The sequence below is a fragment of the Lates calcarifer genome, linkage group LG20, assembly GCF_001640805.2.
Source record: "Lates calcarifer isolate ASB-BC8 linkage group LG20, TLL_Latcal_v3, whole genome shotgun sequence".
NCBI classification, from domain to species: domain Eukaryota; kingdom Metazoa; phylum Chordata; class Actinopteri; family Centropomidae; genus Lates; species Lates calcarifer.
Genome location: NC_066852.1, coordinates 16,722,551 through 16,747,701, shown reverse-complemented (window position 1 = coordinate 16,747,701; position 25,151 = coordinate 16,722,551). Strand labels below are relative to the sequence as shown.

The window sequence follows — 25,151 nt, the reverse complement described above, 5'->3', positions numbered from 1 at the left end:
AAAGAAAAGGTTAATAGCCTTTCTAGATTTTTGTGGGCAATGATTAATACCCATTGAGATTCTCATTACAATTCTCATTTGCTCTTTTCTCCTTTACTTCAGAAGGACAGCTCTGATGAGTGAGCAATGAGGTCATCAGTATTTTAAGGTCAGAGGTGGCTGAATTTGTTCGTGTGTGTGCTGCTTTACCTCACGTGAGTGATGATGAGGTTGGTTGGAGGAATGAAGAAGTCATTGACTCTCTGGAAAGTTGTGCGGATGGCATGGTGTACTTCTCCCACACTGGCTTGAGGAATTACCTACAGACAATGCACAGCGCAGCATTAACACCAAAATTAAGATATATAGTTTTTGTGAGGTGCATGTCTCCAGAAGGGGGTGGGAGAATGGAAGGGGAGGCAGAGATAATGATACTGAGGATATCATTGAACAGGCATCTAGTCTCATCATGGAAAAGGTAACAGTGGTAGTTGTCTGTACATCCATGGGTACACTGCAAACAGGTACTGCTCATTGCTAATTTAGCATACTTTAATGGTGTCAGTTTGTCAAAATGTGAATGGCAAATTTTCTGACAATTTTTGTAGACTGTGTTAGAACCCCTTCAGCATAAAGATTGAGGGTTTGTGTAGTGCTATACTGATAAATTGGCCATGTTGACATTAGTTTATCCCAGATTAACTAGTATTGGTGAAAATATCAATAACTAACAGTTGCAGTTCAGAAATGTCAAAGAAATGTTAAGTGAGAGATGGTGTCTCACATACATATTTTATCCACCACAGAAACAGACAAAATATTTTTTCAAGTATAAAATATTCTGCCTAGTACATATCTTAAAGAAAACAAAGCAAAACAAAAAACTCTTTGCAACTCTAAAGATATAAGTATCAGCCTTAAATGTCCAGTGCTGTTGGGGTGTTGTAGCACTGAATACACTTAAAGTCATTTGTTTAAAAAGTATACAGTCCCAGTTTTAGATGATATTTAGTTCTTGCCCCTATGTGGTTTGATATGCACTTATTGTAAGTGGCGTAGGACAAGAGAGTCCACCACATCAGTGTAATCTGACTGCTGTGATAGCCAGACCTGTGACCTTTTGGCTGCACTGGGAAGCCCTGCTGCTAGTTTCTCTAAGTGAAATAAAGGCTCATATCTCAGGTCTTAACAGCCAGAGCTTGTCTAGGTGACATGCCCATATATCCTGGAACAGATAAACATCGATAGTATATGACTTGGGCAGATGAAATGTGGCCCCGTCTCAGTTCTCTGATAAAGCTTCTCATTCACTGATGGTTGTCTTAGGAGCACACACCACAGTAAAAGCCCCATCCCTCATGTCATACACCTGGCACTGAATCAGCATGTTTGTAAAGTGCAGGGAGGAGCACATCTACTTCTGATGGGCTTGCGATGCACCGCCTTGTCCATGACACATGCTTCATCATGCATGCCTACATGATCAGGTCACAGTCAAGGACAAGTGAGGTGGTTTATGGGACCTACACATGAGAGACATTTTTTAAAAGCAACCAGAGTAAAACCAGCTCTTTTCCCTCTCATTTTAAAACCTTCATATGCTCAGAGAAACCTGGCTGATTGAGGCAGTTCTAGTTTTAGACACCTAGGCAAATGTTGCTAGAGAGCATTATAGAATATTTATTTGAAAGGAAAGAACAGAGTGTAAAATCTATTTTGATGTCTACGCCTACACCTCTAAAGCTGAACGTCTACCTGATGCCCAGTGGGGGGCCAGGCTCCACACTCTTCCTCAGAACGATCAAATGCAAGGAAGTAAAAATAGCAGTTAAAGTTGCAGAGTTGTTACCTCTGCTGCAGTACATTCCTGCTGAATATTTTATCCATTTTTAACAAAATAGATCTGCCTGTTTCTCACTGCAAGACATGAAAAGAATCCTCATTTAAAAAAAAGTCATTACAACAGTTGTAGAACACAATGACGGGAGTTAATGAGGTTCAATGTAGTATCGCTCATGTATTATTAGGCAGCTGCTGTGGTCTCCGGGGCTGCAGGTGCTCTCAACTTAATGCCACTGGCTTCCTTTTGTCATTGCTCATCCTTGGATTTCATATCCACACACTCAGCAATGAGGCCCAATCGAGTTTTACTCTGCTCCTGCCTCGCTGGCTGCCCTAATACCTGAGGGGGATTTGGTTCTGACTGAGTAGCTTTTGCTTTTCAACAACATTCAGTCTCAAGAAGCCTTGAGTACCTTTTTTCTCCCCATCTAACTACAATACATCCAAATGAGATGGTATTCCTCACATGCCCCAGTGTATTTAGGAATTTCAATAAATCCTACAAGGCATTTTATTATAACCCCATGCAGTGCATGTTACATGGATATAGAAATTGTGCCTTTTTTATATGCTGTCAGAATTACTCATCTTGTTGTTCCTGGGGAGCAATAAAGCACATTATGGATTCTGTGGAAGATGCAGAGGCTTGTTGCTCAAGATCAATGTTTTAAATATAAATTAATACTTTGTGTATTTTACTCCCTGAGGCATGTATCATGGATTTGTAAATGTATGCATGGTGGTATACAGTTTCAGGTTCTACTAAAAAAACAGGGCTGGTGATCAAACCTCACAGAGTATAGATAACAACAAGCCCTTCAAATTAAAACAATAAAATACACTGGTTGGAGTTTTCTGATCTGTTACTCTTATTAGCTGGATGACATTATTTCTCAGTGCTTTCCAAAACTCTTACATATCACTGTTATAAAATTGAAACTATTTTTAAAAATAATTTGTTTCTGCATTTTATTTCCTTTTACTGCCATCAAAGAGATGACAGGAAACAAGGGAGAGAGATGCAACAAGAGGAAGGATCCCCAGTTGGATTCAAACAAGCTTCATGATGATTCATGGTCAGCAATGTCACCCCTGAGATGTGGTAACACTCCAGTAAAACCATGTTCTGATCTGACATCTCTACAGTTAAGCTTCTGTTAGGTTTAGGTATGGAGATGATTTGGTTAGGGGAGGAGTATGATTTGGGTTTAAGGACAACTACATTGTTAAGGTTAGGTAATCATTGTTGTCATGATTAAAATGATAACTAAGGTTGACAATCATGATTGCGGTTCAAAGAAGCCAATGTTGGCCCATCCAACTGCATGACAATACATTTCCCCCATGTTGTCTTTAAATGTAAACATGTTTCATGGGAGGACAGTCTCAATTAGTGCAAAGTGTAACTATAATAACAAACAGAGAGAGAGGGAGAGGGGTGGGTGTACTACCCGGCCAAGAAACAAACCAGGGATGTTGCTAGACCACTGAATGCTTTCAGACAAAGTTTTTATTCCCCAAAATATTATATCAGAAAAACATTGTTTTGTATCAATCCTGAAATTCAAATATTGTATTGCCACATATATTAAAAAATTGTCTAAAAAATTTATATAATGTGTCATTCACACCTAAGAGCTACAACTGTCAAGTGATGGGCTGAAAACAAAGAAAAGACAAACTAAACAAGTAAACTGTTACTAATTGAAATAAAGCAAAAGTTTAAAAAGTATCTTTATGATAAAAGTGACTTATATGAAGCTATTTAAAATGCTGAACTGTAAAAAATCGATATGAATTAAATACCTGTAGTTTTCTATTGTGATTTAATTTATGATAATAATAATGATCAGTCTCAAACATATATTTGGCAAATCTAATAGAGAGACAAATGCGGAGAAACACTGTGTCCTTGTGTGTGTGTGCACAGAGGGAAACAATATGCCCGTGAGTTAAATATCTTCTTGGCACGTAGACACAGACTGGACTGACAGTCTGAAAGGCCATGTCTCTCTCTGCCCGGCAGAGATCCCTCCATTTGTCTTCTCTAATGAATTGACAATCACACTCCCTCTGATGTTTACACAGAGATATTGAGCCATCCTAAACTTGGCTGCTTATAAATACCACACACACACACTGAGCTGAACCAGACCCACACAAACACACAAATACACATCATGTGTGCACAAATTAACATAACACCACAAACACACACACACGCACACACCCCATACACATGTATGAACCGCTGAAGTGAAGCAGTGCCTCCGGTAGTGACAGGCTGCTGCTGAACAGGTCAATTACTTTCGGTCCAAATGATAATGACATTATCAGACCATTTATTTGTCGTGTGATCCATGTGGCCTCCAATCCATTATGCGGTTTCCCCGCAATTGCATTTTTGAGTGATTCATGCCCTGCTCTCTAATTATTCATTACTCCTGAACGACTGCGGGAAGAGGGGGAATGAATAAAATGAAAAAACACAAAAATGTGTTTTCTGCAGTTCAGGCAGCAGCCACAAAAGGGAGGAATGTTATGCAAAGCTGCTCTCAGTACTCTGATTGTTTCAAATTATATGAGGAGAAAATTGTTTTGTCTCTGATGAAAATCATCTTTTCACAGAATTTTCTGCTTCATTTAAGACTATAACCTCAGACAGAAGTTTAAAAACAACTCAGAAACAAATCCCCTGCGAGTACACCTATACTCTGTGAAGAAAAGGTTCAAAACTGAAGCACAGGCAAATGTATGCATGCACACATGCAGTCTTCTTGGCCATGCAGATTATAAATCAGTAGCAAACTGTTAAAACCCACACACAGGTGGTTGTCTTGTCACTATTTTCTGTTGCCAAAACATAGTGGCACCTTTAGATCCCAAACAATTGACCATTATTGTTAAAATCTTTGTTAAAAAAATCTGGAAATACCAGTGGAAAGTGGAAACATTACAATCACACGAAGAAGTGTTATTTATAGAACCACTTGACAAATAATTACAGGAACATTAACAACTACACAACCACTGATTAACCATTACAGATGAAAGCATTAGTGTTCAAAAACAATATTAGCACTGAAAAGAATCATTTATGCATTCAGGTGATTTTGTGAATACTTCAAAGATCCTCTGAAGAATCATACATTTGAGAGTGTATCATCCCTCTGCAGTGCCCGTAATGAGCAGACAGAGAACATCCCCAAACAGTAAAGACTGAACACAACACCTCACACGATTATAATGGGATCCTTCCCTCCAATGGGACAAAGCAACACAATAAACATGTTTGTGTCTATTACAGAGATTACAATGGGATCCCTTGGTGGCTTTACCCGTGGCACTGTCCTCCACTGTTGCACAGGCAAACACACACACACACACACACACACACACACACACACACACAAATATATATAAATACTGGCCCCACAAAAACAGCATCATACCTTTCCCACAGGCACCAGCTCTGTTCCCTTTCCCTTCCCCTCCACCTCCTCAACCCTCTCTGAATCCTCCTCTCTCTTCACCCGCCTCACCCAATCCCTCGAGGTGGATTAAATACAACCACACCTGTGATCATTTCTCATTTGTGAAGCCTCCAACACCAGAGGTCCAAAGGGACGCTGGGTACAAGCTAACAGCACCGCAGCTGTGAATTGCTGTTTTGCTAGCTTGGTAAATGCTCTAAAACATACAGAGATTAGATGTTGTCAAGCTAATACTTATCACATACACAGGTACACAGGGTACAAAGTGGAGCTCAATTAGTTATGAGGCACTGTTTTCCTTGCTCTGTAAACTTATATAGATTATATTCTCCCAGGAAGATAATCGCTCATCAGAGTTCACAAATACATACACAGCAAAAGTGAGTGTAGGATGGTGTAGAAATAAGACAATAATAAAGAAGGGCTATTTATGTTTTTAAAGCTGCACTGGGCTACATTTTATGTGAAATTATCACCAACCTGATTTAAAAATGAGGCTGCAACAACAATGAGCTTTCTGCACCTTACTCAAAAGCTTCATCAGATGGAACAGTACAGGAGGTGACAAAGTAAAACTTGAAAATGCAAATCCAAATTACATTTGGCTTGTTGCACTCAATCTATAAGGGATCTTTTACTTGTCACCTTTTGCTTTTATGGCTCTGGTGTCCGAATGGTTACATCACTTGCCACATAACCAAAAACGTCCAGGGACCTTTGCTGCATGTCATAACCCTTCTCTCTCTCCCCATGTTTCCTGTCTGCCTCTTCATGGTTAACTATCAAAGAAGGTAACAATGCAATTTCACTGCTCTCAGATATCTGATGAAATCAGTCACTGTAGCTTTTAGGCTGGCTATTTGGCTTGTTTTTGTTGAGGAACCACTAGAAAAACTAAACTGCTGTTACAGGAGACAGCTTTTTAGCATGATACAAACTTACCTGAAGTGTTGGGTGTGTTCTGTCCATATCCCCCCATGTTAGGACCCACACCTGGTCATGTGATTTGTCATAGAGCATCTTCACCGGAAAAGGATCTGTTGGTACTGCCTAGAGGGGACAGAGAAAGATAGAATTAAATATTCAGTTATTAATCTATTCAGGAAGTGTTACCATTACCCTGTTTGTTCACTAAAGAGTATGGAGAAGTTACCAAGTCAAATCTTTCAACTATAATATGTCATGATGAAATTTAAGAGATTGTTATTGACAATGTTTATGTAAACAAACTAACTAACAACAGCAACCAAATAATGGCTAATTTAATGCTGATTTATTTTTAAAATCTCTATTATCTGCCTCTAAAATCCAACATCAGATGGGCTGTAGTTCTTCATATAACCACTGGTTACCCAACACCAAGACTTGGCAACTGGGAGACCAGGGTTTGAATCCTGATTGGATTCTGGTTACCCCACCAATAAAAGGCCATTAGCAAGAACCCAAATGCTTTACTTGCCTATTTCAGGTATTAAAGAGAGGTCACAATTAGATATGGAATATAAGTATGCTTTTTCAAATATAGTCAAAAGTAGCCTGTTATCACATCAGTAAGGTGAACAGTGTTACTGCTAGAGAGGATTTACTGAGGGGTGACACACATCAGGTGAAAAACCAGAAAGAGAAAACAACTGGCAGAAACAATGAAGGAATGAAGAGAAGGAATAGAGGAGAACAGGCAGACAGAAAAAGGATAGCGTGAGAGAGAGAAAGAGAGAGAAAGAGAGAAAGAGAGAGAGAGAGAGAGAGAGAGAGAGAGAGAGAGAGAGAGAGAGATGGAGGGTGTGGAGCGTATTCAACCTCAGGTCTGCTGCAATGTCAACAACAAGGAATAACACAATCCATTACCCTGCTTCTGGCTGGGTGGACAGGGAGCTGCTGACACCCTCACCAGTGGAGCGAGACCACAAGCTCTGTGTTCAGTAATGGGAGGTCCAGCCCTCTGCTCTCCACTGGTCAGCCAAGTGTCAACTCAGCATGTGTATATGTACAGTATGTGGAGGTGGTGGACTGCCTCTGTGTGTGTTTAGCTTTCTAGATGATGTGAGTGGAAGGTAAAGCTGAAGTCAGGCCAGTCATATGACTGAGAGGAAATTGACCAGGTTCTGTATCCACCTCTAACAGTTCAATATGCTGTAACTGTTCTGTTAAAGGTGGAATTAAGGAATCATTAGTACAAATGAATACAGACACGAGCATGTTTTAAGTTTGTAAAAGTTTTTACATTTGCTGTTTGAACTAAGAAAAGAGTTGTGTTTTTGCTTATGCAAGGTAAACAGAAAACAAACTGCTGGTACAAGTTCTCTCCGCTAGAGTTAGGTTTTGATTTATTATTAGACTGCTACTTGATGTTCTGTATCTGGTTTTGATTTGGTAAAATATCCAGAGATGATTCTTCATTACAGAAATGATCTATACTAGTCTCTTATTTTATCCTGTCCTCTGCTCCAGAATCAGGAGTAGGCATGTATAATAAAAAAAATGTGTATACCACATTTGACAAGGTACATAAAAATCCTCCTAATGCAGCAAATCAGTTAAACTGCACAATTTTTGAAGAGAGACGGGGAATGAGGACAAAGGACTATATTACACTAGTTCTCAACCAGCAGACTCTTATTACAGATTTTTGAGTTGTAGTTACTGACTTGCAGTTGGTGAGAGCTACATCTTTTAGATTCTACTAGCAGATCTGAAACTGGATTCAGCACAACATTCATTCAGATTCAGTAAAAAAGCTACCAAGCCCTAACTCTAAGCTATCAAGCCCTAACTCTGATGAGGCCACTGTATGTGAACAGCGAAGAGCTCCAACAACAGCAAGACAACAGAAATTCAAGGTGAATGATGTTACAATATTGGATGTACAGTTTGACTGACTGGTGATTTCATGGAGGTCCAGAGCAGAAAACCTACAGTAATAGGAGATTTCTTTGTCCGAAGAGAAATAAAAAATTCATCCTTCTGGAAACCAAGATATCTTTTTACTTCATAAAAGATAGCATTTACTGCTACCAACAAGATACTAATTCAGAGTTCAGAGAGAAGAATGGGCTTAACAAAAACCTGGTTGACAATTCTGCATCACATAGATTTGAGTTTTTTGCAGTCTGGGATTTTTAATTAGCCAAGGTGCCATTTGTTTTCAAACCCGGTCAGAAATTCAGGTCTGACACATCACAGTCAAGGTTAGATCTCTTTGTGGGGAAAGATAACAAAGGTACTCTTTCCCTGCATGCAACAGTGTGAAAACCACAAAATCCTTTATTGATGCAGCTTCTTCGTTTATGGCCTTCATCTAGTGTATGCTGGGAATTGTGGTTGTGCCTGAAAACTGAAGGTTTTAGAAAAGTATAAAGCTTGTTTGAAAGGTGCACAAGGCATCAGCTTTTCCCTAGATGAAAAACGTGTTGAGGAAGGACCCAAAAGTGTGGTGGCCCTGAACGTCAAAACACAGTAGCATTTAAAAAAAACACAACAGCATTTCAGAATAGACAACAACATTTAACAAAACAAACACATTTCAAAAAACACAAAAAGGATGGGACAACACTTCTTGTTTGTGATTGGACAGTCAATAGTTTTTTGGCATCTGATGTCTGCGAAACTTAGCCGTAGGGCAGAAAGTGATTCTCTACATGCCCTACGGCTGCATTTCACTGACATCATACGCAAACAAACTATTGACTTGGGGTCTGTCCAATCACAAAAAGAAGTGTTGTCCCACCCTTTCCCTAATCTAAAATGTTTTTGTGTTTACTGAAACATTGTGTTTCCTAAAATGCTTTTGTTTTGTGAAATTTTTTTGTGTTTTCTAAAATGTCACCTTATTTTGACCATCAGGCCCAAGGCAGAAAATCAAAATTAAGAACCTGGGCCTCTCTATAATCTTAAATTTCTGATGAAATTTCTGCTTTTCTTTAGCTGTACTTACTTTTTAGGAGTCATCCAGTGTTTTACTCTGAACTGTGTATTTGATGGAAGTATTCTCAACAGTGACTGTAACAGGAATAACAATTTCTTCTTGGTTGAAAGACACTACAAGTGTGCTTTGTAAGAAAAGAGAGCCTCAAGATAACAGAGAAAGAGAAGAGAGAAAAATGGGATGGTACATTAACCTGTTGCACCCAGAGGCCACAGACAGTCCTCAAGAAAGAGAGATGGGGCTAGGCAAGAGAAGGATGGGGCAATCAAAAAAAGGGGGTGGGGTGGGGTGGGGGGTCAGTTTTACAGTCTCTGAAGGAGAAATAGAGAAAAAGGGGCAGCTCGTGGACTGCAATACACCAAAGGTCATGTACCTGAACTTCAAATGTTGTGAGAGCATCATTTGTGCCAGAATTTAAAATGACAGTACTGATAAAAGTGGAGTGGTTTAACTGGTTTTCGGGCAGATCTCAACAAAAACCTATGTATAAATACCTAACCTGTCATTGCCTGTTTTTAAAAAACCAATAATAAGGTCAAGGTACAGGTTTATATTGACATTTTGGCATTACTACAAGCTTAGTTTGCCATAAAATCTTATTCTCTCTACTCAGACTTTCACTTATCTCCCTTCTCCTCTACCATCTCATTCTCCTTGGGTTAGACCTATTTCCTCTCATCCTGTATCACTGTATAAATGATGCTGACCCTGGGAAGAACCCCTGAGGGATTCAGTCTCTAAACAGCCGTTACAGGCAAGATGGATGGTGAGGCAGCCAGCACCCACCTGGGTACCATATTGTTTCAAGCGCTTGAGGTGTATTTGATTTATTTTACCATGCATGTGGTCTTTTTACATTAGTGGCAGTTCAATAGTGTGGCAAGTTGAATCAAACGCACCTCACACTGGCGATGCTTTTGAAATGTAGCCAAACACTGGCTACGTAGAGGTATATTGACTAGATGTGTATACTTAAAAATTTGAGCGTTTCTATTTTTTTTTTTTACTTGGGCTGAAATAGAGCTTTGCTAAGGAAAAGGCTAGGCACTGGAGTAAAACTGCGCTAGGCAGTTTCATCTGCTTTATCATCCTAAATTATAAGGTGGAACTGCAACATCCCACCTTTCCCTCAGTTACTGCCGCAACACCTGTCAAGCTCTCCATTGAAGCATGACACAAAAGTAGTTTTTAACACGCAAGGTGCTGGCCCGAGCATTGGGAGAAAATTGGTGTATACTGTCTTGCTCAAGGACACTGTGACAGAGGGAATGAAGAGTGATTAGTGGACAACCTGCTCTGCCTCCCTAAGCACAGCTGCCCAGAATAAAAGATATTTAAAAAATCAAATCTTAAGATTGAGGTCCATTAAACTATTAAGTGATGTGCACAATGTCGAGAGAAAACTCAACTTAACCCACATCTTTTTCTAGTTTACTTTTATCATTTGGCAAAGTGCTTATGTTAATAATAATAATAAAGTCTTCTACATTAGTATTAAAATGTCAGTCACTAACTTACAGATGAATAATTTCTGAGATGTTCTGAAACTAATATTTGGTGTGTTGTGACAGGCCTGACACCTGCTCCACCCACCTGCACCACCTTCTGTGCCTGAATATCGACGACCAGGAGTCGGCTCTGGAGGGGCTGGGTCACGTAGATGTACTTATCCCTGATGTTGACTGCTGAGGACCACACGCAGTGCTGAGGTGACACCCCCTCACCTTTAGGGCACATCTCCTCCTGGGAAATACCAACAGAGAACAAAGAGGATGATGGGAGGAGGAGAAGAGCAATGGAGGGAGGAGAAGGTTGGCAGGATTTACTAGTGTGTCACAGATCAGCTGTATGGTGCTTTTTCCTCATCATCCATCACCAATAATTAGGGCTGGGTAAAAATTCTAAATTGTTGGTTATCTACTCTCATTGGAATCAAATCATGATGATATGATCATATTCAAAGTAAACTGTAATTAAATACTATCAAAACGAGTTAATGAAATTCTTGTTTAAAATATGTGAAGAATTTTGTGATATGTACTCTTCCGGTTAGTTGACAAGAAATGTAAGACCAGAAGGAAAAGGAATGACTATAAAATGCATTAGGACAACATGTAATAAGCAGACAACATATAAATAGACACATAAACAGGATTTAAAAAGACCCAAATAATATGGAAGACAAAAAGATACTAAAATTGAATAAAGCAGTGCCATAGAAACAATTGATTTTGTAAAAATCACATTTTGCATCAGTCTGAAACAAACAACACCAAATTCATATACCAATGCTGACTCAAGTAGCATATCACCTCTACAGCCCCTGCAGCCAGGTCTCTTTGCTGACTCTACACATTTAGGCACATGCTCCCTCAAACATATTATGTGTACTGGTATGTAATCACTAATGTACATGCACACCCCCACAAAGATTGTGTTTCAAGAGTTTCCACTGCTTCTTCACCTCACCAAAGTGGAGAAACTGCTGTTTACAGCAGGAACTGGCTAACACATGGTTTATTGAGTTTATATTGATCACTTATACAATTACAGGCTCCTGTAAAACCCAAATCCCTCAGAGGAACAAGCAACTTTTACCATCTAAAGCCCATAGCTCTGGGAGAGGGATGTTCTCTTGTGGATTAAAACCTTGGAAAGTGTAGTATAGACTCTATATAGTCTATTGGTGTGAAGTAATGGACACAAGTAATCCCATTATAATTAATGAGGTGAGGAATCCCAGTATGACACAGGAAGAGGAGGGAGGATGGCCTTCATTTTAGTTGTGATTTTCTTTCACACTGAAACATTGAGACAGACAGACAGACAGACAGACAGACAGATAGATAGATAGATAGATAGATAGATAGATAGATAGATAGATAGATAGATAGATAGATAGATAGATCGATAGATTGATAGATTGATAGATAGATAGATCGATAGATTGATAGATTGATAGATTGATTATCTATTTAGTGAAATAAAGCCATGACATCAAAACATGACATAAAATGAGCTTACATAGGTAGCAACAATCCTCTCTGTCCTCTTCATGTGTCTTCGTATCTCACATTCACTGGGCTGGAGAACTGTGATGCCCTCATCAGAAAACACATAGAACATGTTCCCCACACTCAACCCTGGAAGACAAGACAGGAAGACAAAAAATGTTGATAAAAATGCTTCTTAAAAAGCAACAAATACAAATTGAAACAGCCAAAAATCCCACTCCCCTCTTATCTGACATTTGTGATGGACATTTCAATTTCCCTGCTGGAGGACAAACAGACTCCTGTTAGCATGCTATCACGTTAGTGGGGATGGGCAGTGTGTGGCTGCCAGCCATTTTGACAATGCCTACAAAGGGCCCTGTCAGCAACATGTCCACAACATACTGTAGCAAGAGGCATCAAATTGAAAGCTCTGTCTCTATATGGAGACATTTCACATCTTGTCTGCTTGGTGTAAACAGCTGCTGATGAGTTAGCAGGGATCACAGTCTAACGCTAAGGCGTTTTGGATGCAAACGATTACTGCTTTCAGGAATACGTTACAAACATGATAAGCATGAGCACAAATACATGCTTAAGGCATTCATCAACATTTAGAAAACTCATTCATAGACAAAAACTATAAGAGTGACTGATTTGTGAGACTGGTAAGACTTTATTTTTGCACCATAACACTGTCAGATAAAACGCACTGCACCACAGAATGAACACTCCTCAGCGAGCACTTGCTCACACACAATGAACACACTGTTAATGAGACTGAATGCTGATGAATGCTCACAAATAATCCAAATGCTGACACTGTATTCTAAACCACACTGGCTTCTTTTGGTTCTGTGGTAAACCTGACGTGGTGATGTATGTATATGTATATAAAACAGATTGTATTTGTATTATACTCTTAACTGCAGTGGATTTTCCATTGTAGTAGCAAAGTTGTACTTGTGGCCGTGCTCATGTGGTAATAATAATATGTACAGTATAAAGACAGAATGGATTTGTACACTGCTGAAAACCACAGTTGTTTTTCTTGTAGCACCACACTGGGTCTGAGGTATTATTTGTAAAATACATAAAATTCCTACTTGTGTGTAAATATCCCCCCACCCTCCTCCAGGGTGATCTGAGAAACAGATTAGAAAGTGTACAAGCAAAAGGATGAAACACCTTGGGCATGCAAGGGAGAAAGCAAGAACTGAAGAAAAGTTCTGCTGGAGAGCAAAACAACAACATCTGGACAATACGGTAAACATCTTGAAAAGTGTAGATATCCAGCTGCAGGCCCCCGAAGAGCTACAAAACATGCTCACCACATTTTCTTATTCACAAAAATACAAAGGCATTTTGAGAACTGTGATGTATTACCTTCTTCTCTCCACAGAATATTTGCAACTGCAGAATCAGCCGCCACGCAACATAAAGGAAAAGGGGGTGGGGGATTGTGAGAGAGAGGAGAAACATGAATTTACCTTAAGAAAAAAGACAGATCTTCCAAGAACCACAGGAGGTAATTTCTCTTGTGCCATGTCAAAACAAAATACATTTGACAGCTACAAAATGCTCTTCACTGCTGTTGACAGGACCATATTTCCTGCTAAATCAAGAGATCACTCATGTCTCGAGAAGACAAGTCATCGATTATTCTGTTTAATTTCAGCTGGCCCGATAAGCTCTTTCTAGACAGTGATGGTTAACTTGCCAAAATGATGCAATATAATGAAAGACCAAATATCAAGGAAATTTAAAATATGTGACTTTGTATTTTGATGATGTCCCTACAAAACTGGAGTGAAGCCTCTTAACACTGCCCACAGTCAGAAAAGAAGAATAAATGACTCATCCATGGATCGTTTTGCATTATGGACCCACAGTTATATGGGTCCATAAAAAAAAAATCCAGACTTATATTATAAGTTGATAATATTTGTCTTTATTTCAGCTCAGTCAGACCTGAATGTCATCTATCCCTGACAGATCTATTCCATGGTCTGTAGAGATTGAGGCTGTGCTTCTTATGCTGGGATCAGAGCACACAACATTTTTGTCTTTTGAGATGTTCACTGTGTCAGATTAGTCAGTTGTACATCAATCATAGGTGTGATTAAGTTAGTATAATACTAGTCACATGGTTAGAGGTTGATCCGAAACACAGTGCATTGAAGGATCGTCTCTCCTATGGGCCAGCATCACAAAATGCATCTTACTTTGAGAGAGAAATGAAAAAATTCTGTTGTGTGGTTCTTTTTTGTGGGATGTCATGAGGAGTTCCAGATCCTCCATCAGTTCTCTTCCACTTTGACATTACACAAGATAAAACGAACAAATGTCGAGCCTGATGGTCTCTTTTGTTCCTATTGTGTAGTCTGATCTCGGCATTAGTATAAAAGATGCCAGGCTGTTTGGGTGCTTTCAATGTACAAGTTCTGCTCTCCTAAAACATGCTGCACTGTGGCTTCACTGGTGAACTGTTTTTTCCCCTATGTTCTTCAGCCATCTGAAGGCATGAGGTACCACCTAATGGCCAATCATTTGACATAAAGCAGTTGTGACAAGGTGCTTATTAGCTCTAGTGCTTGCTGCAATACTAATGCAAGAAATAAATGATGGGGAATTTCTAAGACAGCTGCAACTACTCTGTGTGACATCTGAGCAGTGATGTCAGGCGATGCCTACTTAACAGAAGCAATCACGTTGTCAAAAATAAGCTTAATCCTTTATCTCTTTATCTTAAGATCATATCTTCATGTAACATTCATACTAGTTAAAATGATATCATCTAGGCAGGCAAGCCATTAACATTTGTGCCTTCACTGTTTATGTTACAAACACTTCTTGCTAAGAAAATGTGGGCAAACTTACTAGGAGCTGGAGGTCATACTTCTTTTTGGCTTTGATGGAGATAAGGTTTAAGTGCTATTGAGAAATTACTGCGTTCAATTTTTATTCCCTACAGGAAAAGGTGAAAGTTGGCATTGCATGACTTACGGGTCTTCTTGGCTGAGTCTTCAACAAACAGAGAAGAGATATCCTCATCAACTCCCACTTCATTCTTGGCGATGCATGTGTAGGCTCCAGTGTCCTCATACCGGACGCTGCCAATAAAGAGCTCACTACCGTTTGCTACAAGAAGAGAGGAAACAAAAAGAAAAGTGTTACTGTAACAGTTTATTGTTGCTGCTTAATCAGAAATCTTTATGGAGTACACAAGGCCATGTAGAAAAGGCATTAAAAATGAACTAATAAGACAGGGCTTCAAAAAGGCTTATCTGATGTGGTTTCTTCAAGACTCTAGGCTGGACTAGAATTTGAGGTTTACTTTTTAAGTTAATTATTACTCTTATTATAAAGCTGAATCTAAACACATTTAAATTCAGAGAGCAGATTCAATACTGGATCTTTGGATGAAGAGGAGCCTGAAATGTAGCCATGATATTGTGCTTTCAGACTCTTTTTGTTATGGCCTATACTCAACAACTGTCTTTGAAATGTGATGAAAGCAAACTCATGCCTTTTTGTAAACAGATAAACAACTCAAAAGGACTCCTTTTTCTGTGTGGTGTTGTTTAACAAGAAGTAGTACAGGTAAAGTCACCTTGATACATTTTCCCTTTTAGTGATCTCAGGAACTGAAAATGGAGATTTAAAACTGGCATTAATTGAATTATCAGGAGCATTTAGCAAATACAGATCCTAAAGAGATATTTCCAGACATTGTCCTCAAGACCTGGTTGTGACCAAAAACAGAGCTGAAAGACAGTCAATACTAGACCTACATTCACCAAATGGACATAGATATAATTTAAAAAAATTATAATGTTGTTTCATAACTGTTGTATGTGTAAATCGGCAACTGATTGCAAACATGTTCTTCATATCACTATCAAAGGTGATGATATTTGTTTTCACTGCCTCCAAGTGGCCAAAAAAGACACTGCAGATTCAACTTAACCATAAAAATCAATATTTGCACTTCTTAAACTCAACAGCCTTTTCAGCCTCTGTCAGTACATGACTGAAGTCTAGTTAAGTTTCACACTTACTTTTCCCACATACTGTACAATGCTACATTGTGCAAAGTTGCAACAGTGGTGTCAGGTGGAGGTGACAGGTGATGTTGGGCATGTTATCATCATCTGAGGCAGACTCTCTGATGTTTGCTGTAGCACTGGGCTCTGTGAAGTACAGCTGCTCTCTGATCCCTACTGTACTGTATGAAGCATTACATACATCACAACACAAGTGTTAGATTTCATCCCTTTCTGTACATCTCTTGAAGGTATAGCATCTATGCACTTCTTTAACATCTAACATTCATACCCTCAGTCAGTGTTTGTCCTCCTGTGGAACCAAATATTTAGGAAACAGCATTTAAGCGCACACTTTCCCCATTTTTTATGTTGAAAATTATCTCTAGCTTCTGATTTATGCTTGTGGGGTTAGAAAACAAGAAGTTACAGAAGTTGATGCAAAGCTTTGCACAGTAGTGAAATGTCTTTTGGATTCTGATAATAATTCTCTTTTATCAGGGGAGAAGTGTATAATGCTTTGAAGTCAAAACTGCCTTGAAGCAGGCCTTCACAAAATCAGACACTACTTTAATTACTTCTAATTCATAATTATGTTCAGATCAATTCTTATTGAAAACCACTGAATCAACCACTCATTAGTCTTTATATCCTTATTTGCAGGCTTGTAGCGGTTCATAACGACAGGGGTTTAAGTAGTTTTGTCTCAAATTATGGCTTTAAGTCTTTACTCCTACCCATGGGTATATTACTGTAATGGCCAACAGGGCATGTTCCCAGGGAGTTAACAGAACCCCTGGCCTTAAAATGGCTATAATCACTGTTTTAATATTGACAATGGACCATATGACTACTTTTATGTGAAAAGGGTCACTTCGAGTGACAAAACCCCTGATATTTAAAACCTGAATCTGCAGTTCCCTTTAGCTTTATGAAGGTTTATAGCAACTCTCAGCTCATTGTTTTAATTTTCTGGCCCACAACTTTACTGTTTAATCACTATCACCACTCTCATAGTGCTGTTTTCAGCTGCAGAAGGCAGCTGTTTGCATTGCAAAAAACCTCTAAAAACCCACTGTAAATTACCTGCCCAGCACCAAACTGCAAACAGACAAATCGAGCAACTAACTGGTGAATGTGGTGGAGTATTTAGCAGCCAAAGAGTTAGTGGAGAGCAAAATTGAACTAAAAGGTGAGTGAATATTGGATGCACATTTGTCAGGTGGACAGAAACACAACTCCAAATTAATGCTGATGTTGCTCTGTATCTGCTTAATGTGTAAACAAGTAACTGCTTGCTAACAAGTTTGCCACAACTTTAAAAGGTGATAATATGTCAGTGTTTAAATTAGTTATGGTTGTATGGGTGTTTTGTAAAGTAGCCAATGACTTGCTAAGTAGAAAAGAAGTAATGCCAAGTCAAATGTCAACCATCACTTCAACATGTAAAAACATCCTCCTAATGGGTCAACAAAGAGTAAAGGGATCAGGGAGTGATTTGATTAATAGTGAACACTTGTTCCCGGGCTGTCTTGCTGATTTGGACAAACGTCCCTGATAAACCGATGCACGTTCGATCTTTCATAAAACCTGAAGGACAGGTCCAACATCAGAGATACTATGCTGGATTTGGCATTGAAATTAATATTGTGGTATAGTCAGTATATGTGTACACTGATGCAGAGTGTTATACCAAATTAATAAACATAATGCCTACATTATACATGGTGTGTGAAGATCATTTTGCTCCATGCTGTGTGAGAGAAGGCATATGTACACATGTGAAGGTGAGGGCCTTACAGAAATTTGTGCCAGGCTATATTAGTCTGTCCACGCTCCTACCTGATATATTGTTAGCTGTCTTTACAATAGTTATGATAAACTTTCCTTTGTGACCTCATAATTACTTTTAAATAAGAAAAAGTTTAAGATTTGTCAACTCAACAACCACATATGCAGCTTAAAGCCATTCATTCCCCTTGACTAACGAGGAATTTTATTACAGTGATTTATTTATTTGAAACTCAGCTGGGTCAGAAAAATTATCAATGATGTCAAATATCAAGGTATCCCTGTAGCTTTGTTAGGAGAAAGATCTACTACAGACAGATTAGCACTGTTGCTTTGCAGCCAGAAGGTTCTGGGTTCAAGCCCCTGTTTGTCTGGATTCTCTCCAAGTACTCCGGCTTCCTCCAAAGTCCAAAGACATGAATGTTGACATGGTGACTCTAAATTGCCCATAGTTTTGAATGTGAGTGTGAATGGTTGTATATCTATATATGTTGGCCTTATGATGGATTGGTGATCTGTCCAGACTGTACGGTGCCTCTTGCCCAGTGTTAGCTGAGATAGGCTTTAGCCCCCCCGCGACCCTTATAGATAGGCGGTATAGATAATGGATGGATGGATGGATCTGCTACAGGCTTGACTGGTTTTCAGGACCATGGACAGTTCCTGAACACTGTTTCATTTACGCAGAAACACAGTGCACATTTTCTCTTTACTGATCAGCAGTGGCCTCACTATCAGCTCTCAGTGAATGGTTCAGATCTTAGAAAAATCAACAAAAATTGAAGATAAAGGTAAAACTTTGACAGTGTCTTTATTGCACTCCTGACATATGATATGTGGAAATGAAATGGCGAATCTCACCCCCTCTGTGTTCTGATCTTTTGCTGAACCATGGCTAGATGAAAATGATAAACTACACTTAATACACTTTACCACTCAATTCTTTTCACTTTCCTTAATGTTTAATTGAAAAAAAGCACACATTATGACTGCAAGTAGGACACCTGCCCCTTGTCATTTCCCACGTTAGTTAGCAAATTTTGAAACCGTAGCCACAGCAGTGTTTATGTGTTGGTGAACCTTGCAGAACCTCCCTTGTTTGAGTGTCTGAGGGTTGATAACAGGCTATTACCACAGGTAATGACCCACACACTGCCAATAAACTCTCCCTTAATGAGAACTAGGTCATAAAAAAGAAAAGTCATGGTCCATTCTGCTCCTTCTCTCTGATACTCAGAGTGTGTCTTTTAAAATATCCTTATAGCCTGGATAAGTAGCTGCCATCCCCTGACACGCAGTATATCTCATTTTATTTTCATACTCCTTTATACTCTTTTCATCTCTCTTTTCATTCACTTGTAGAAAATGAGCATGTTTATTTTATCCAAGGAGAAAAATGAAGACAGCTGAAGGGGGTGACCGCAATCTTTCTTTTCATCACCTTGGTATGGAAAGAAGCTAAATGGAAATCACAACAAAATATTGCTGCTGACAAGTGGCATCACTGACTTTTCAATAAAAAAGAAGTTAGTTTAACAGAATACCAGCTTGATTATCAAACTTCGTTTTTGTTGTCCACATGCATAGTCTTGGTTTGTAAAGACTTCTGCAGTGGTGTCATACTGCAGCGCTGTTGGTATGTAACACTGCATCAACAGGATGTGACACACAGTATCTGCTAAAATGCATAATACGCTGACAGCACTTCCCAGAATAATCAAAAACTCCTCACCTATGAGAGAAAGCTGTTTGGAGGATCTGGGCTGCAGGTCCATGCCATTCTTCAGCCAGAGGAGTTTGGGATTTGGGATGCCATCGGCATGGCAGTGGAGGCTGGCAGATACACCGGGCTCCTGGGCCTGCGTCTCTGGATAGACCAGGATCACTGGAGGGACTGGGCGCACAAACACAAGCAAAACCGAAAACACAAACAGGGAGAGAGGAGAGGGGTGAGTGAAAACATAATTACACACTGTTTCATGGTAGACCGTAATTCCTGGGGGAATATAGCACAAACACCCACACACGCAGTGCGCAGAGAGGAATTTGTCTCAGCCCAGCATGGAATATATTCACACATAACAAGAATCCAAGAGCTCTGGGGCTGCTTTATTACAACTCGAGTCCTGCATGAAATAGATGTTGGATGTATCTACCACTTACCACCTCCTCCGGGGAGAAGACCACAAATGAATGTGAGGGAATCAAGTGGGAAAATGAAATATGAGGTAATAGTTTACATGAACAGGTAAGATGTTGTTTTCTGGTTAGGATGCTGGTACACACTCTCAACCTTGAGGTTGCTGTCAAATACTGATTGTCCCTCCTCCAGGAACCCAGTCACCGCTTCCATTCAACTTGCAGCCCTGCCTCTTGACCCTAATGCAATATTAATTTTGCATATGTTGCTTGATCTCTTTTCTTTCTTGGGAAAATGAGGTAGAAAGTATATTTACTCAAGTACTGTACTTGGATGCGATTTTTGGCACTTGTACTTTACATGAGCACTTCCATTTTACCCTACTTTATACTTCATATCCACTACAATTCAGGGACATATTGTACTTTTTACTTCACTGCACTTGTCTGACAGCCACAGTAACTAGTTACTTTTCAGATTACGCTTTACATAAAAAACATATGTTACATTTATAAATTACAATAAATCATTAGACTAAACAAAATCACAGGTGTCCAACCATTTTGATTTGTGGCTTGTTAAAAACAGTTGTGGCTCCTTGACAACTTTAAGAGGTTTGAGCTGTTAGCAGAGATATTCCCCCTCTGAGCCTCTAAGATTAATTTAATGGCCCAGAAAGGTAAAAACAATCCAATATATCTTTATATCTTTATATCTCTTATTTTATAGCAGATTTTTGAAGTATGTTTTGCTGATAATACTATTGTGCCTCTACTTGAGTAGGATTTTGAAGCAAGATTTTTTACATGTAGTGGAATATTTATACATTGTGGTATTGGCACTTCACTTCTACTTATTTTCCTCATTGTTATATTTTTTTTTTGCCCTGGTTTACAGATCCAGTATATCTACATCTACCACACACATGCACACACACACAAATAAATAAAATGCCCATCTCCTCTTCCTACACACACAATCACACTGCACCCACGCATGAACTTCTCCTCACATCTAAGCTGCACCCTCGGCCTGTCTGAAGGTCCCTGTAAAGTAATCTTTGTCTCTCTGTGTTCTGTTTTATCACCTCTTCTGTTGTGCTTTTGAAACAGTACTTGGCTACAGAAACTCTTCCACTTTCTTCCATTTTAATAATATGTATGTACTTAACACTGCAGAAACATTCTTGAACAGCACTGATACTGTACTCTAAAGTACTACAATACCACAGGTGGAGCACTAGACTGTGACTATAGCTACTTCACCAATACTGAAGCTGCAGCACCATCATCCCTCTCATTGCATAACAGACGGAAGCATGGGTGTTATTGCTTTAATAGCACAACAGGATGCAAACCGCCCACTTAGTTTAATGTGGCACTTGGCTCCCCTTCATTCCACCTCATCTCACCTTGTGCTATCTTGCTTGAAATACCTTGAATCCCCGACACAAACATTTGGTAATTGCCCTCTCCTGATAACTCACCCTTCAGGACCTTAGTCTGTCTCCATGACTCCCTTCCCATCAGTCCCTCTCCCTCTTTAGTTCAAGGTCTAAAACGCAGCTGCATTTCTTTTCAATTAGCATCTCAGAAAAAAACAAAACAATCCCACCTATTGTTTCTCTTAATTGAAAGAGGCTCAATTGATTACTTTTCCCCTTTGCCTGTCTGTTACCCTGAGAAAAACATGCAGAAATTAGGGTGGGTAGCATCTTTGATTTGTTGTTACAGGCATTTTTTTTTTTTTTTTTTTTTTTTTTTTTTTATTAAATTCTACCTCCATAGATTTTCTTTGGAGAGATGCTGCCTGGTTATAAAAACTAAGGCATTTATGAATATGATTAATATGAGAAAGACAGTGCTCTAAAAAGTTCAGCCTAACAAAGTGTGTAGTACCTCTGCTGGTTTTCAGATGTATTTTAGCTAAAGTTACTTTTATCCACTGCATAAAATCAAGTGAATATGCTGTATGTGCACACAATTCATTTTCAGCCTTATGGAAGTAATGATGTACTTTGATGCAATGCTTTGACAACTGTGGTCTGTGAAAGTTTATGGATCCTTTTTACATGAAGGGAAACAAAGTGTTTTTCTTTAACTCTAAAGCACAACTTCATTATAAAAGAAAGTCAGCAAAGTAGGGAGCCTCTGTATTATAATAAAGCATGTACTGAAATGATTAATTGATTAGGTGAACAACATAAAATTCATCTGCAACTGTTTTCATAGTTGATTAATCACTTAAGTCATTTTTCAAGCAAACATATCCAACTTGCCCAAGTTCAAGTTTTTCAAATGAGAGGATCTGATGCTTTGTCACATATGGTAGTAACCTTAATATCTTTCTTTCTTTGTTTGTTTTGGCTGTTCAGACAAAACAAGAGATTTAAAGACGTTGCCTTGGCTGTGGGAAAAAATATAGGGGTTTCTCACTTTTTTCTGACATTTCACAGACAAAACAATCAATTATTTAAGAAAACATTGGGCAGACTAATTGATAAAGAAAAAAATCATTAGTTGCAGCCCTAGACAAAACAGGCTAATAACAGAGACAGATAAATGGATAGTTTGGAATAAATGCACAAACAAAACTAAAGCACTAAGTCCACACTTCACCCAAAATTGTAAGTAAGAAATGAGCCACTACTGACCATTCACCTGTAGCACATGTGTCTGATAGAGGTCTTCATAGCCGTAGGCATGGCAACTGTAGTTCCCCATGTGGATGGTTGTCACCTTGGTGATGTACAGGGAGCCATCGTCCCCAAAGTCCTGACACGCAGGGAAGAGACGGAAGAGGGAAATTAAGCAAATGATGAGGAGGTGGCGGTGGAGGTAGTGAAAGAGTACAAGAAGAAAGGAAGAGGAGGGAGAGAGGAAGAGCAAAGATGAGGGAAGAACAAGAGGATCCGTAGGAGAGGGAACAGTGGTAAAGAATGGGGTGCAGGAAAGAGCCACAGGGAGTGAGGGAGAAATGAAGGTAGCTTGATCGAATACATAAGGATGCATGGAGAGAGCAGGGAGAGGAGAGAAGAGGCACACAACAGCAGGGAGTGATGGGAAAAGACAAGAGAGAAAAAGAGTGATGTGAAAAGGAAGAGAGACCATGAATCAACGGTTTCCCTGTTGAGCTGCAGCAGGCGTTGGGGAATTTGATCCTCCTCTCTCCCCTCATCACGCTGCCTCAGCCTGATAAATGGCAAGGGTTAAAAATATAAAGCCCATTAGGTTGATGAATGGAGCTGGTTGTTGTTGGTGCAGCATGCAGCAGTCACCAGGGGGTTCCAGCCACAGCTTAAGGTGGATTAAGGCATTAAATAGTTTGCTGTCCCACCAAGTGGCAGAGCAGATGTCCTAATGCAGCTCTGTCATGACATGGAAACCACAAACGGCTGCTTTCTTTCTGAGGGTTCTAGAAATTAATGTGAGCTGACAGAGGGTCACTATGTGACTTGAAAAATGTGAAATGTAAGATAGATGGGGGGGTTTAGGTAGTCTTTAAAGTTGGGGAATTTACAATTAAGGTGAGAGATACAACTACACCAGCGAGGGCAATTAAAACTGAATGAGCCATTTGGGTTATCTGGCAGGTTATGCCAGATATATTTCAGTTTGAGATCTTCACACTCTGTTGTGGTTCCTGTTGGAAAAAAGGGTATCCAGTGGGGCTGGGCTGGCGCTTTAACATTGACGAGTCAAGTCAAGGCACCCATGATTCTAACCTCATGTACAATTGAATAATGAGACTTTTTGGCAGGCTATAAACTTAGAACCACACTGTAATTGAAAGAGAAGATTTTATTTCTTTCACTGTGTTGAAATGTTTTCACATTACAGATGATATCAAAAGCGTGTTGGAAGTCAAATGTGAAAGTTGACATGGTGACTGTTAAAGGAGTGTGGGACAGTGCTTGACTGTGGTCTATGAAATAAGAGTATATTTCATCATTCTAAGTAAAGTGTATTGTTAAACCAAAACCAGTAAAACGGTTTGGTACGTTCTGATTCTGGTGCAACTGTAGCATTTAGTCAAAACAAGTATGAAAGACAAGTTTTCTTTCACTGATAGCTGAGCCTGTATTGCCTCTGGCAGGCTGGTGTCATAAGTGACTAAGAAGATATGAATTTAAACGGCAGATTTTGGCTCACAAAGTTCCTCATAACATTATGGGAAGGGATGTTAACCTTGGAGTTCATGAAATTCATTGATGATAGACAGAAAATTACATTTTTTTATTTTAATTCAAGGAAAACTATATGTTTTTGTGATGGAAAGCCCATTGGAAGAATCATACATGTAGATGGCCAGTGGCTGCATTTAAATTAATAAAATTAAATCACTCACTGAAATTTTTCTTTTCACATGTAAATCTACATTCATGTCTCCCTTGACCTATTCTGCAACAGTAATCATCATTGCTTTTTCATAATACACAGAATAGTGCTAATGCAAAAAAGCTTGCACATACTTAAGAGCCACATTGATGTTGCAATGTTGCAAGTGGTTGCAATGTAGATGCAAATAAAAGCAGCTGTGTAATAACTGTTTTAATAAAACAGATATACATTATTCATTTCATTTTTGAATTAATCAGAATCCAATTTCACTCAGACATACAACACCTTGCTGATGCACCGCAGTAGCTACAGTATAAGCAGCTGTGGCAGATTGTATTGCTATTCTTTCTGTTCCTGCCTTTTTATTTTTCCTCTCTTGTAATCAAACCTGCTGAAACAGGTCTGAACTGTCCAATATGCACAGTGCACTTACTTTGTGGAAAACATAGCTCTACTCAAAATGCAAAATACCCACTTTTGAAAAACAGAAGAATAGGCAAAGTGAAAAGAGTATAGTGGTGAAGAAGGTGGACAGAGAAAGACAGATGGAGAACAAAGACCAGACAGAGACTAAGAGAGAGCAGACAAATGAGACTGGTTG

General features: G+C 39.2%; 1 protein-coding gene across 1 annotated transcript in view; it reads right to left on the bottom strand.

The window, feature by feature from the left end:
* The window catches only part of fstl4 (follistatin-like 4), a 192,969-nt gene that overhangs the window by 4,359 nt on the left and 163,459 nt on the right, over positions 1-25,151 (bottom strand). Inside the window, exons 8-15 of the mRNA XM_018692479.1 lie at positions 22,864-22,984; positions 19,803-19,964; positions 15,240-15,374; positions 13,620-13,646; positions 12,265-12,383; positions 10,834-10,983; positions 6,258-6,365; positions 190-299 (exon numbers count right to left, since the gene is read on the bottom strand). Of these exons, the coding sequence (XP_018547995.1) occupies positions 190-299; positions 6,258-6,365; positions 10,834-10,983; positions 12,265-12,383; positions 13,620-13,646; positions 15,240-15,374; positions 19,803-19,964; positions 22,864-22,984 (932 nt within the window). The remainder of the gene's footprint in view (positions 1-189; positions 300-6,257; positions 6,366-10,833; positions 10,984-12,264; positions 12,384-13,619; positions 13,647-15,239; positions 15,375-19,802; positions 19,965-22,863; positions 22,985-25,151) is intronic.